We start from the raw sequence: 13,133 nt of genomic DNA, 5'->3' as shown, positions 1-13,133 counted from the left end.
AGAATTGTATGTCGCTAGTAATTTTGGACATTAGTTAATGAGTGAAATTTGTTAAACACTATTTACCTACATGCTGAATGGCCTATATTTTACTACCAAAAAATGCACAGACTCAGTCCTGTTAATATTCGAGATGACTGCGTAGACTATAACATTTGTATATAATGCTACTTCCATCCATCTGTTAAAATCCTCATTCCGCTCCCCTTCATTCCAGCCAGAAATTACTTCTATAAATAAAAATAAACTGAGTTTCTAGTGTTGAAACATTAGTTAAGAAATGTGACTATTATGATTGTTGGGGGAAAAAAATCAACCTGTTTTCGCATCTATTTAACAGTGCTTGAAATTCAGACTATGTAAAGAAAGACATTGCCAACTTGGTTATGCCGTGTGTATTTCTCCTCAGAGTGTTTTTTGAGCATATTTTGTGATGAAGTTGCACAACTGAAGTTCTCATTGGCTTGCAGGGCCAGGAGTTTTGGAGATTGTGAAGCAGCCAAAAGACAAATACATGAGAGCAGTGTTGAAAGAAAAATGCAGTGGAAACAACTAAGTTTGAGTGACATCAGACGAGTAAATGGCTTATGAGCAGGGATTGGGCAGAGTTAAGTGTGTGGGTGAGGGAGAATGACTTCAAGATAGAGTAGAAGGAGGGGAGAGGCAGTGGATGGGAGTAGTGGATGTGGCGTGGTGGAGGGAGGATAGGAATATTCATTGTTTTGTTTTTTAAGGCAGAAGCAACCATTATGATCATTTGAGTCTGACCTCCTGTCTCCATTTTTTACCATTCCATCAATTTGTGTCCTTTGTAAATGTTACTAGGATTTTAGCAATGATTTTATATTCCCTTTCACTGTTGTGAAAGAAATCAAACGGCATTGGGCCAAGAGCAGATCTCTGCAGGGCCCCCTTACAAACACCCCACTGGATGATGATTTCCTGTTTACAGTTGCTTTTGACGAGGAGCATATGACAGAAGTATGACTGAAGGATTTGAGAGGATGACAAGAAAAGTGAAACGGGAAGGAAAAGGCTGTGGAAGAAGAGAGTAACCATATCGGTGTGCTCGTCATAATGTGGTGGAGAGCAATGTTCCCTCTAATTTTTGACAAGCCGTGTGAACAAAATATTTCTTCTGTGCAAATTTTTGTGCACACGGTGTTTTGCTGTGTGCGCGGGGGTTAGGATCTCTGTGCACACACACAGAGCTCAGAGGGAACAGTAGTGGAGAGTAGGTAGAATGGAAAAGCGTAGGTTCGTTGAGATCTCATATACCTGAGAAAACTTCAGACTGAGGTAGGTTTCTGAGGAATCTGGTGCCAAGCTTGCTGACACAATGATTTCCTCTGTTCAGTCTCTAACTCTTACCTCTCTTTGTTTGGATGGCAAATTATAATTGACTAAGAGAAAGGAAACTTTAGTTGGTTGTCCAGGTAGTTTAATGCTCCAGACTTGCCAGCTTCTTTATTTAGGAAGCTGGTCTCCATGCTCACTACCTTCTGTCACACACATTTTTAATCTATGTCCTTGGCATCCTCCTTATTCCCTTGGTGAGTTTCACCATTTGCTTTTGGAGGATTAGAGCTCCATTACTTTTACATTTGGCATATTTTGCATTGTTGAACCAGATCCTCAGTGGGTGTAAAATAATGTTGCTATGCAGACTTCAGTGGAGCTACACCTACTGAAGATCTGCTCCGTAGCTGTTTTCATTACATGGTTATTCTAAAAATGTCCCTGTTACAAAGAGATTTGTTTCTACAATGTCCTGACACATACTGCATCAGAACAAACTTTAGGGATATAACTTTACTTACTTGTTTGTTCAAAAATATGTAGATGACTGGATTGTAGACTGTACTACTTTTTGCAAGGACTGACGGAATGATGCTGGCGGACGGCGTAATTAGACCAGGTTTTCCAAAAGTAGCTATCAGGGCCATGATCCCATATGGCAGCCAGCACAGGAGAAAACAAATTACCATCACAACCACCATGATCAGTACACGTTGCTCTCTTGTCCGGCCTATTCCTTTAGTAACACCACTCACCTGAAATAAAGAAAACAGGATTGTGAAAGAAACATTAACAGCATGTATAATTATTAATGCTGAAAATAGGGGAAAATATGTCTGAGTTACTTGAACTACTGCATTAGCAGTTGTGACAAGTGGCTAATGCTACTGTAGTGGGTCCTGTGCTTTTCCTTGGTGTGGTGGGTCAGGGTGCCACCCCTTGCCCATATTCTTGGGCGTTGAGGGCTCTGCTGGTGCCCTGGTAGAGGAGAGGTGGGGAGCAGGGAAGGGACCCAGGTCCACCCCCTTACTCCAGGTCATAGCTCCTTCAGCTTCACGGGCTTCTTACCCTCTTTCCCCTTTGGTAGGGTTTCCCTCAGTCTTCTGTGCCAGGGAGTCCCTCTGCTCTGCTTGAGCAGGGTTTCCCTTCCCCTGGTCCTCTGGTTAACAGTGGTACTCCCCTAAACTCTAGTCAGCTCCCCTTCCCTCCCCCTGTCTGTCTTGGGTTCATTAGAATTAATGATGGCCCCTTTCATCCTGAGGAAACCAAAAGCCACCTGCAAGCTACATTTGTGTGTTGAATGTGTGGTGCTGTTTGTTAGTAACATGCTTCAGGGGATAGGAAAAGATGCAAACTGCTCATCTGTAAGTGCATGGAGATGGGGAACACAACTAACTACTGAAATGCAGCCTTCTCAGGGCAGAACTGGGCAAATGTTGGCAGCATAGAACAATGCTAAACTGCTAGGACCTGGAAAATACTTTCATCTGGAGTGGATGGATGTACAGGGGTAATTTTAGAGAGGCGCAATGCAATTTTCCTACTTGGAATTTGACTGGGGTACCCCAGCTAGCACTCCAATGGGCTCAGTCATCGGTTGGTGTAAGTCTGCAAAGCTCCATTGACTTCACTAATTCAACAGAATTACACTGGCTTACATTTTTAGGGGCTTGAGGCCATTTCCATCTGTGGCGAGTAGAAGGCCTTTGAAAAGGATCACAAGTGGTCAGTTCTAAAGCTTTGCAGTCCCACCAGCATAGAATCAATCTTGTACTAATAGTGTAGTACTGATTGAAAAGGGATCCCTACTACTTTCCCATCATTGCTTCCAGGCCAGGGGACGTTGTATCATTTTCTATTGCCATTGCTGGAATGATGTACAAACTTGTAAGAAATGAGACAGTTCATTCTGGATATGCTGTACTCAAGATCCATTTTTCTTTGCTACTGGACTGCATATCTTGACAGTGCAGTTTTTGAGCTGAAGACTATGACTGCTCTAAAGTGTATTTGATCACAGGCAACTGAGTTAAAAGAGGATATAAAAATTATAGACTGCGATAAGCTCTGGATGAGACCCGACAAGATTTGAATGATGCAGTTAACCACACCATTGTTGCTTAAGTACTTTTTAATGAGAAATCTCAAGTGATTAAGCCAGTTTTCCTGCTTATAGTAAAATGAGATTTAAATCCCCCCAAAGCATTTTTTTATTTTATTTATTTTTATTTATTTACTTTGGTTTATATTTTAAGCCTATAGCTCTGGCAAAGTAGATCAGATGCTTCTACTCAGTCTATCAAAATTGAAAGATGATTAACTTAAACCTGATAAACAGGAACTCCAGGGGTGTCTCACCTTAGCATGATTGAAATTCTCTTCTGTCACTTGGGACCAGATGATAAACCTCCCCATTTTTTGTACATCTAATAACCCTTCCCGTAGACTCCCAACACCCATTCAAAAAGCCACCGGTTCCCTGTACTGCTTAGTTCCCTATTGATAACTGTCCTGTTGTACACCCGCCCAAAAAAAATCATAACAAATTCCTGTTCTAGATTTTCCTCTAATCCTTTGGATCTCACACCTCCACATCGGACAGCCCTGCCCCTCTGAATCCACTGGCGACAAATTCCATCCCTCATTAGTCTCTCATCCCTATGTGAATGAGCAGACACTGTTCAACCTTCACACAGCTGCTGCCTTGATCAGATTAGGTAAGGTTAATGAGACATAGGCTACATCTACACTAGGAGTCAGGGTGGTGTTTCCTAGCTCGCATACACATACTTGCTCTAGCTCTCATTCAGCTAGCTTTAGTATAAATATTAGCATAGTCATGGTAGCAGCAGAGGTGCTGCTTAGTTGTGTCGAGTACAAACATCCCCTGAAACTGCCCTAGCTCATAGCTACAGACTAAAATCAAGCCCATCCCATGGACCTCTCAAACTTTTTTACACAATAAATCAGTTTCTTCCTCTGTCAACAATAAATCTTCACCACCTCGAGGGGAAAAAAATATTTTGTTACTTATTGGTGTATATTTTCCAGATGAGGCACAGACATTTAGCCATGTAACTTCCACTGATGATGGGAGCCACAAACATGAGTAATGCATCTCTCCATGAAATGTACCCTGTAACTACAGTGGACCCTCCATTTTTATTTATTTATTTATTTTGGAACACCAACCTTATGAACAACTAGTTATATGGACCATTTTTCCTGACAGGAAGGGGCGTGGGTGGGTGTGAAAGTGATGTCAATGAAGAACAAGTTAATATCCCTTCATATGTTGATGTCTCCAGTGCATTAGAAATTGCTTTGTAGTGGTGTGAAGGACAAGAAGAAAGTGATGCAGTGCCCCATACCACAACTTGTGTGACATACCTATGGTGATTTTAAGAGAGCCTTAAATTAGAAAAGTTCTTAAAATAGAACTCCTTAGTCCTCAATCAGTTTGTTACAATAGGGGTTCTACTGATATTAAACCAAATGAAGGCACTTGGCCAGATCCTCAGGTGTGCCATGAAATCTATGGAACCAGATAAATTTACACCAGCTAAAGGTCTGATCCCACTTTGGGATTTTTTTCATTTCTTTTTTGAAACCTAATCTGTTGCCTAGTGACATTGTTTCTAAAAAAGGAATCACTGTTAGGCATGCTTAAATACTATAATTGTAGTGTGCAACTATGATTAGTCTATGCTAACAACCATTCTAAGACATGCAAGAAATGGATGATTCTAGTCTTTTTTTCTTAAAAATGTAATATAGTTTCAGGACACACATTCCATCAGAATTTACCTCAGAGTGCAGTAGGTTTTTGAACTGACAATTAGATTGATATATGTTGTTAGCAATCTAAAACTTCATTTGCACTCTAAAGGCAAGGATCAAGTCATTGCAGTGGCTTGAAGGCTATTTAGTACTCTAACTCAAGTTAGAGTGGCTCACACTGGTTACAAGTTCAGGCTGTAATTTGTAGATGCCAATATTCACAATGTATTGTACTTTAGTGCCAGGCTTACTGAATGCATTAGAACATGGTAAGGGACCTGCTAAGCTTGACAGAAGCAAAGCCTGATAGACATACAGCCCTTCTCAAGGAACAAGCCAAGCCTTACAACTTGGTTTACTGTATTCAAGACTGAAAACACATTCATTTTACCCTGATTTACTCCTTACCTTCTCTGGTGCAAAAATGATCAAATAAAAAAAAATGCTAATGTATATCAGGTATTTTGATCCTACAAAATCATTCAGAACTTTGCTACCTCAGGACAGAAGACAAGGAAATGCTTGAATAGGTTTGCCAAGTATACTGACTGAACCCCATTCTGCTTGCCAAGACTAATCTGAACTGCTTCATGAACTAGCTATTATAAGTCAAGTGTGAAGCAGGTCAGCTCGGCCCTGCAGTGCTGAGAGAAGCAACTGCAATGTTTTGTAAGAGAGTGAAAGGTAAAAATCAGATCTGGAAGTCAGAGAGGAAAGAAGAGACCCCTCAGAGTAATGTAGGGTCCTGCACATCAACATGTTCACCAGCGTAATACATTTTTGCTTTGGGGCCAGAGCCTAGTCCCATTGTAGTCAATGAATTTTGCATTCAGTGTCACTGGAGCAGGAGCCCCCTCTTAGTTTAGCAAGGCCCCTTCCTTCAATGATATCCACTTGAATGGATCCCACAGCATCCCTTTATCTTCAGTGGGACTCCACACGGGTGACTGTGAGCATCTCATTGCAGGATTAGGGCTTCAAGGCTTAAGGCCTCACACTCACAAAGGGAGCTGCTTCTGAAGATCCTTACATGCACACCCATCCCCGCAGGTGGATTGCTTTTCAGGGTGCGTTAGAGGCCTTTTACTTCTCAGCTGAGAAAAGCCCAGGGACTTGGCAGGTCCAGGGTTACTACTGGCATCCTTTGCATGGAGATCTGTCTCACTGAAATGTTCCATCAGCAAACTGTCTTAACAGCAGGGACAGGAGTAAATTCCAGATACAAACACCATATTACAATCTTATGAATTCAAGGGTTAATCGGCATTTTTTGTGGCATTCCGCAAACTGGAAGCTTTCATTAACGAGGAAGTTAACCACACTGTCTCCATATTGTGATATGCTGCTGAGTTGGTAACCCAGTCTTGCAGGAAACTGTCTCTGGAGGCAACATTTAAGAGTAGCACAGATGAGAGATCATCCCTCCATTTCTCTGTTCCCATCAATAAGCTGTGAGCTTTAAAGCTTAAATGGGATCACTTAAAAGCTAGTAAGCACAAGAAAGTTCTCTCTCCCCTCCGCATCACACCTAACTTTCAAAACATGGAGGAAATTAAATGTAAAAGGCTCTGTTAATGCCATGTGATGGATGCACAATTAAAATTGCAAGTAGTAAGATCATGCAAAAGGTTTAAGAAGCATAACTTGATTGTATTCCACATACTTTCCATTCTTTAATCATGTTTCTGGATAAGGGGGTAGTCATGGCCTGTCCTGTGCACTGGTGACAAAGGAGCAGAAGAGGGTATAAGGTTATACCTTTGCACTAGTATGGCACACCTTGCTTTTTCTGCCCTGGGAGGGGGAAGGCTCTGCAGAGCCACTATATTCCCCCCCCTCCCCCACTTTGGACAAGTGGATGAGAAGAGGCAGGGTTGGGAGTGGGAGGAGTCTTGACTCAGTCCCTGCAATATGCCCAGTGCCTGTCACACTGGTGCACTGGGGGGTATATGCTGTGATGCTAGATGTGGTGAAGTTTATTCTCTCTCTGAAGCTGTAGGAGGGAGGTACTGACTCCTTGAACTTCCTCCTGGCTGCTCCAAGGGCAGCCCTTTGTTTTGGGCTGACTTACAAACTTATGATTTAGCCCAATGTGGTATTTCTGTAAGATGTGACGTGGCCAGAACCTTGCCCTGTGTAGAGGGAATCCCTGGGTGGTGGAGAACCAGCTGAGTGGCTCCTAATCTAGCTCCTATCTGGGCCCAGAACAATAATCTTCATGTCCCAGAACAATCTGTTGTTGGGGCCACAGGCAGGCAGACATGAGTTAGAGCAGCCCTCAGGGCTCAGGAGCTGAACTAGCCCCAGTAGTGAGGGGGAGAAGCAAAGGTGCCAGGAACCTGTGGTGTATTGAAAAATGTGCTTAAAATTACAAGCTTTCACTTTAAATTTGTAAGGGGTTTCCTGGTTCTGCATTTCAAATGTGCTAAAAGGTCTAACTCTGCTCCCATTTACCGCAATGGTGGCAAAGTTAGATCAACGCTGAGAGCTTTTGAAACTCTGAATGCTCAGAGCAGGTTCAACAGTGAGATAGACAGCTGGGTCTCCAACCTGCCTTGGTAAATGAGGCAGTACACAAAGACTGTACATAATTCCAGCTCCTATCCAAATGGCTGCCTGTCTTGTTTGTTTGGCTTCAGGGAAATTGGCATCGATGGTCATGTAAATGTCACGAGTCATGACATGTTGACAGTTCAGATTTGTAAACTCTATCTCTTTTGTCAAGATACTTTATCTCCCTAACGCTTTGTGTTTCTGCTAGGAGAACAACTAGGCAGGTTGTCATAAGAACAGCCATACTGGGTCACGCCAAATGTCCATCAAGCTCAGTATCCTGTCCTCTGACAGGGGCCAATGGCAGGTGCCTCAGAGGGAATGAACAGACAGGTTATCATCAAGAGATCCATGCCCTGTCACCCAGTCCCAGCTTCTGGCTAACAGAGGCTAGGGACACCATTCCTGCCCATCCTGGCTAATAGGTCCATCAATGGCTATCTTCCAGGAATCTATCTAGCTCCCTTTTGAACCCCGTTATAGTATTGGCCTTCACAACACCCTCTGGCAAAGAGTTTCAGAGGTTGACAGTGCATTTGTGTGGAAAAAATACTTTCTTGTGTTTGTTTTAAACCTGCTACCTATTAATTCCATTTGGTGGCCCCTTGTTCTTGTATAATGAGAAGGAGTAAATAACACTTCCTTATTTACTTTCTCTACATCACTCATGATTTTATAGACCTCTGTCATATCCCCCCTTAGTCACCTCTTTTCCAAGCTGAAAAATCCCAGCCTTTTAATCTCGCCTCCTATGGAAGCCATTCTATACCCCTAATCATTTTTGTTGCCCTTTTCTGAACCTTTTCCAATTTCAAAATATCTCTTTTGAGATGCGGCGACCACATCTGCACGCAGTATTCAAGGTTTGGGTGTACCATGGATTTATATAGAGGCAATATGATATTTTCTGTCTTATTATCCATCCCTGTCTTACTGATTCCCAACATTCTCTTCGCTTTTTTGACTGCCGCTGCACACTGAGTGGATGTTTTCAGAGAACTATCCACAATGACTCCAAGATTTCTTTCTTGAGTGGTAACAGCTAATTTAGCCCCCATCATTGTATACGTATAATTAGGATTATGTTTTCCAGTGTGCATTACTTTGCATTTATCAACATTAAATTTCATCTGCCATTTTGTTGCCCAGTCACCCAGTTTTGTGAGATCATTTTGTAGCTCTTTGCAGTCTGCCTGGGATTTAACTATCTTGAATAGTTTTGTATCATCTGCAAATTTTGCCACCTCACTGTTTACCCCTTTTTCCAGATTGTTGTCCCCTAAAGGTGGATTCCCATAATTATAAGTGCTAATATACCTCTCCATCAGTTAAGCCCTTTGCTCACAGCTAATATATGCAACAGGAAAATGTTGATAATAATACCGTAAAAGACCGTTGGGTCTGACTCCTGGTAGGAGGAAGGATGTTAAATTGTGGTTGGAGGAAGAAAAAGAGGAAGAAATGATGGAAAGGTAAATTTAAAAGCAAAAGAGAAGTAAGGCAGAATTAAAAATACAGCTTTTTATTGTGTGCACAAGAAAATAGCATAATGCTTATGCATGCTTTAAAACCAGGGTGTAAATTCTTGAAACTGGGGGGAGGAAAGGAGCAGAAAACAACCAGGCACCTCATCTTGCCTAAATTATGTTTTATGTCTTCTAGGACTATGTGAATGAACTGTGTTAGTGCACAGATTTAATTGTATTGGAGAAGAAGAATATTTGCCCCTAATTACTAGAGACAGTGGAAGAATGGGAAGGAGGAGTCACTGAAATATTGATACATTTCTAAATAATTTTCAATCTGCGGGTTTTGAAATTTGGATAAAAACTTGTTTTTGGTCATCCTTCCTCCCGCACTTCCATTACCTTCTTCTGTTTTGCCAATGAAAAATGGAGAGAAAAGATGAGGGGGAAAAGGGAAAAAACAAATACTGATTTCGTTTTGGTGTTGGGGTTTAGCTGAGGAAAAAATACTTTTTTGGTAAAAATTTCCATTTTTGAAAAAAAAGCTATTTCATGATGACAAATTTCAACGAGCTCTCCCAACTATCTACTACTCTTAGCTCCCTGTAAATAGAAATATTGTTGCCTATTTTGGCTTAGTTTGTCTACATGTAAATAATCCCAGAGCTTCTTGTCTCAGAACAAAAGGCATAACTTGAAACAGTGCCCCTTCAAGACCTGAAGTACCAGTATACTACGATGTGTGTGAATCTGTGGTATGTCATGTAGGTTTGTGAACCACTATGCCAGCCTCTCACAAGGCTTGTTTGTGTTTTGTAACCACAACCCAGAATGAGGGGAGCAGGAATATCACCCCCCACACAAGGGAACGTTCAGAGTTACTCTGCTTGGTACCTTGCAGGTCAGAGCCCTAAGGGTAGAAAAATCAGGTGCTTAATGTTTCATATTGAGCTGATCGGGAATTTCCCATCTGAATGATTTTCTGACCAAAAATGCAGTTTCTGCAAACTCAAAATTTCCTATGAAAAATTTTGATTTGCCAAACATGTTCAATTTTCTGTCAGGAAAATATAACTGAAATATTTCATTTGGGGTTGGTTTGACCCAAATCAGAATATTTCATTTGATCCAAAATATTTAATTTGGAATCGGTTAAAAAAATCTTTAATCCTTCATTTACTTATGTAATATTGGCTTATGGGAGTTGTGTTCCAGCTCCCATTCTCTCTTATGGACCAGGCTCTCTGGAGGACTACTTCTCCCATAATGCATTTTGTCCAAGTGGTGGATCATGCAGAGTCACATGATTCTGTTTATTATGGAAGATCTCATTCCAGTCCCTATTCTCTCCTTTGGCCCAGGCTCCCTGACTGGACTACCTCTTTCATAATAAATAGTCATGTGACTCTGCATGATCCACCACTTGGACAAAATGCATTATGGGATAGGTAGTCCTCCAGAGAGCCTGGGCCAAAGGAGAGAATGGGGACTGGAACTACAACTCTCATAAGGCAATAGGGAAATACAGTTCAAAAAGTGAATCAAAACAGTCCTATTTGGGGAATGTCAAAGTTTTGTTTGTTGAAATGAAACATTTTGATGTTTCCAAATAAAAAAAAAATTCAGAATTTCCTTTCCACATAAACTGTCGGCATTTAAACTCCTAGTCCCACTTCAGGACACAAACGAATGTTGACATGTCTGAAGGATGGAAACTCTGAATTTTGTTCCACTTTAGTTTGATGGGACAGTTAGAGTGTGATTACTGCACATATTGCAGAGCAGTGGTTCTCAAAACCACCACCTGAGCTGAAGGGAAAGAAGAGGCTAAAGAATAACTTTTCTCAATGATGGGGAATTGATCCTGATCCTGCACCCTTAAAGTCAGTGGGTATTTTGTCACTACTTCAATTGTAGCAGAATCAAGGCCTTCATGTGGAAGCCCTGCTTCTCTGCAATATGCAACCAAAGCTTTCTTAAAAGACAAATTATTAGTTGGGCTCCTGCTTGACCTAACACAAGGGCATTTCACATTAACCAAACATCAGCCCTGATCAGCAGCAACTGTAATCTGATTTAAAGAGCTGTCATATCTACACATGAAAATTAAAGAGTATTAGGGGCCAGCATGTGGCAATAGCTCTGCTGGTCAATCAGGATGAAAGGCACCTGTCATAGAGTTATTTCTGGTTTAAGAACTATATTTATCCTTCAAGTGTGTCATATTTACCCTTCCCAGGCTCAACAGAGATGGAAATGCAAAGAAAAAGAGAAAAGTTGGAGGAAGAAGCAATAGGTAAGATGCTATGAACTGTGACATGGATTTCACTGAGTTCAGTACCTGGACTGATTGCAGGATTGCCAATGTTGCATTCAATCGGTCATCATAGTGTTCATTCACTTAGCAGGGTTAAGTCCCTCTGAAGTTGCTCATGCTCGTCTCCTAAATAACCTAAATAAGTGTGTTGTATATGGATTTTGCCATCTCACTGCTCACGACACTTTTCCAGGTCTCTAATAAATATATATTCAACACTCATCATAGTATAGACTCCTATAGCGCCTCACTGTTAATTGCATTGATGAGAGTTTGAAACTCACCAATGTGCAAGTGCTGTGTGGGTAATATTGGAATTGATGTTTTAGTCCATCTTTGCATTCTAGATGTTACCTTGAGGTTATTTTATAAAACCTTGCTTCAGAAAGGTGATGCATACCTGTACTTAAAGGTGGAAACGTCACTAAAACAAAGTATTTCATAAAATCTTGATTCCTAAATGGAATTTAGAAATGTTTTTTCTTTTTTTGATGATCACCCAGGATTAAAAAATGATTGCAGTGGATCATAGCTCTGATGCCAATAAAAATGTGAATCAAAATATTTCCATTTGTAGTAGGGAAATATTCGTGAAGCACACCCAACAGTATCAATAATTTGTTTATATACAGCAGTATTTTAAATGGTTTAAGAGTATGCCCATTTGTTTATCTATGGGGAGAACTCCTTTCAAAATTATGTCTCATGTGTCTTGTTTAATGTTTACGCATTTCATTAAAGTTCTCTTGAGTTCATGCTCTGTAAAATGTCTCTGCCATAGTCTGGCAACCTTTAAAAATGATCAGTCTGTATAAGGGAGAGGAATGGGGACAAACTGGGCCAGGAAATTTTTTTGGAAAAACAAAACAAAAACACTTTATATAAGGTTATGCATTGTGGCTGGAATTTTCAAAGGCTCCTAAGAGAGTTAGGCACTCATATTACCTTGAAAGTCAATGAGAGATGGGTACCTAACTTCTTCAGTCACCTTTGAAAATACCAGTCTGTATGATGATCCCTAGTACAGGTGTAAGATTTTGATGTCGTCTTCAGTACAGATTCAAAGAAACAAACCTGAATGCTCAGAAGCATGATCCAGGGTGTGTTTGTACTAGTAAACAAAGGCTGCATGCTAAGCACTCTTGAAAATCTGGCCTTTATTTCAGGCCCTACATGTGAGCGGCTCTTCTGAAATCTGCCTCTGATTGTGGGCGCTGGGCCCTTGAAAAGCCCCTACACCCTTTTTTTTCAAACTTTATTTCAAACCCAGATTTATTCAGATGAGGCAAAAACTCCAGCTCCATTCTGAATGGTTCACATCTGAAGTTTAAAAACCCAAACTTTTTTCAAGTGAACCAACCACTGGAAAAATTTCCAAATAAATTTTAATAAAGGAAACATATATCTTTCTCCCCCCCTTCATTCAAGCAACTCAAGAAACGACAAAATGTGTTCTTGGTTCCTTTCCAAACCAAATTCATTCTGTGTTGAGACTAAGCATGAGAAATCGGTTGAGAAGCTTATGAGCATATGAAGATTTTGTGTGGGTTTGTTACCAGGTAACATTTAGGTCACGTGGCAGTCTGCCTCCACATCTCTCCCCGCACTACACTGATGCACTGTGACACACTGCTAAAAGGAAAAATAGCTGCTTTTTCACAGTGGAATAAACACTGACATAAAATGAGGACAGTATTTCTGATGGTCCATATACTGTA

General features: G+C 40.9%; 1 protein-coding gene across 1 annotated transcript in view; it reads right to left on the bottom strand.

Moving 5' to 3' along the window:
* The window catches only part of LOC140917004 (pinopsin-like), a 146,738-nt gene that overhangs the window by 49,195 nt on the left and 84,410 nt on the right, over window positions 1–13,133 (bottom strand). The window contains exon 3 of the mRNA XM_073358900.1: window positions 1,821–2,054. Coding sequence (XP_073215001.1) covers window positions 1,821–2,054 — 234 coding nt within the window. The remainder of the gene's footprint in view (window positions 1–1,820; window positions 2,055–13,133) is intronic.

Source organism: Lepidochelys kempii, chromosome 9 (genome assembly GCF_965140265.1).
Source record: "Lepidochelys kempii isolate rLepKem1 chromosome 9, rLepKem1.hap2, whole genome shotgun sequence".
NCBI classification, from domain to species: domain Eukaryota; kingdom Metazoa; phylum Chordata; order Testudines; family Cheloniidae; genus Lepidochelys; species Lepidochelys kempii.
This window is presented reverse-complemented; position numbering and strand designations above follow the sequence as displayed.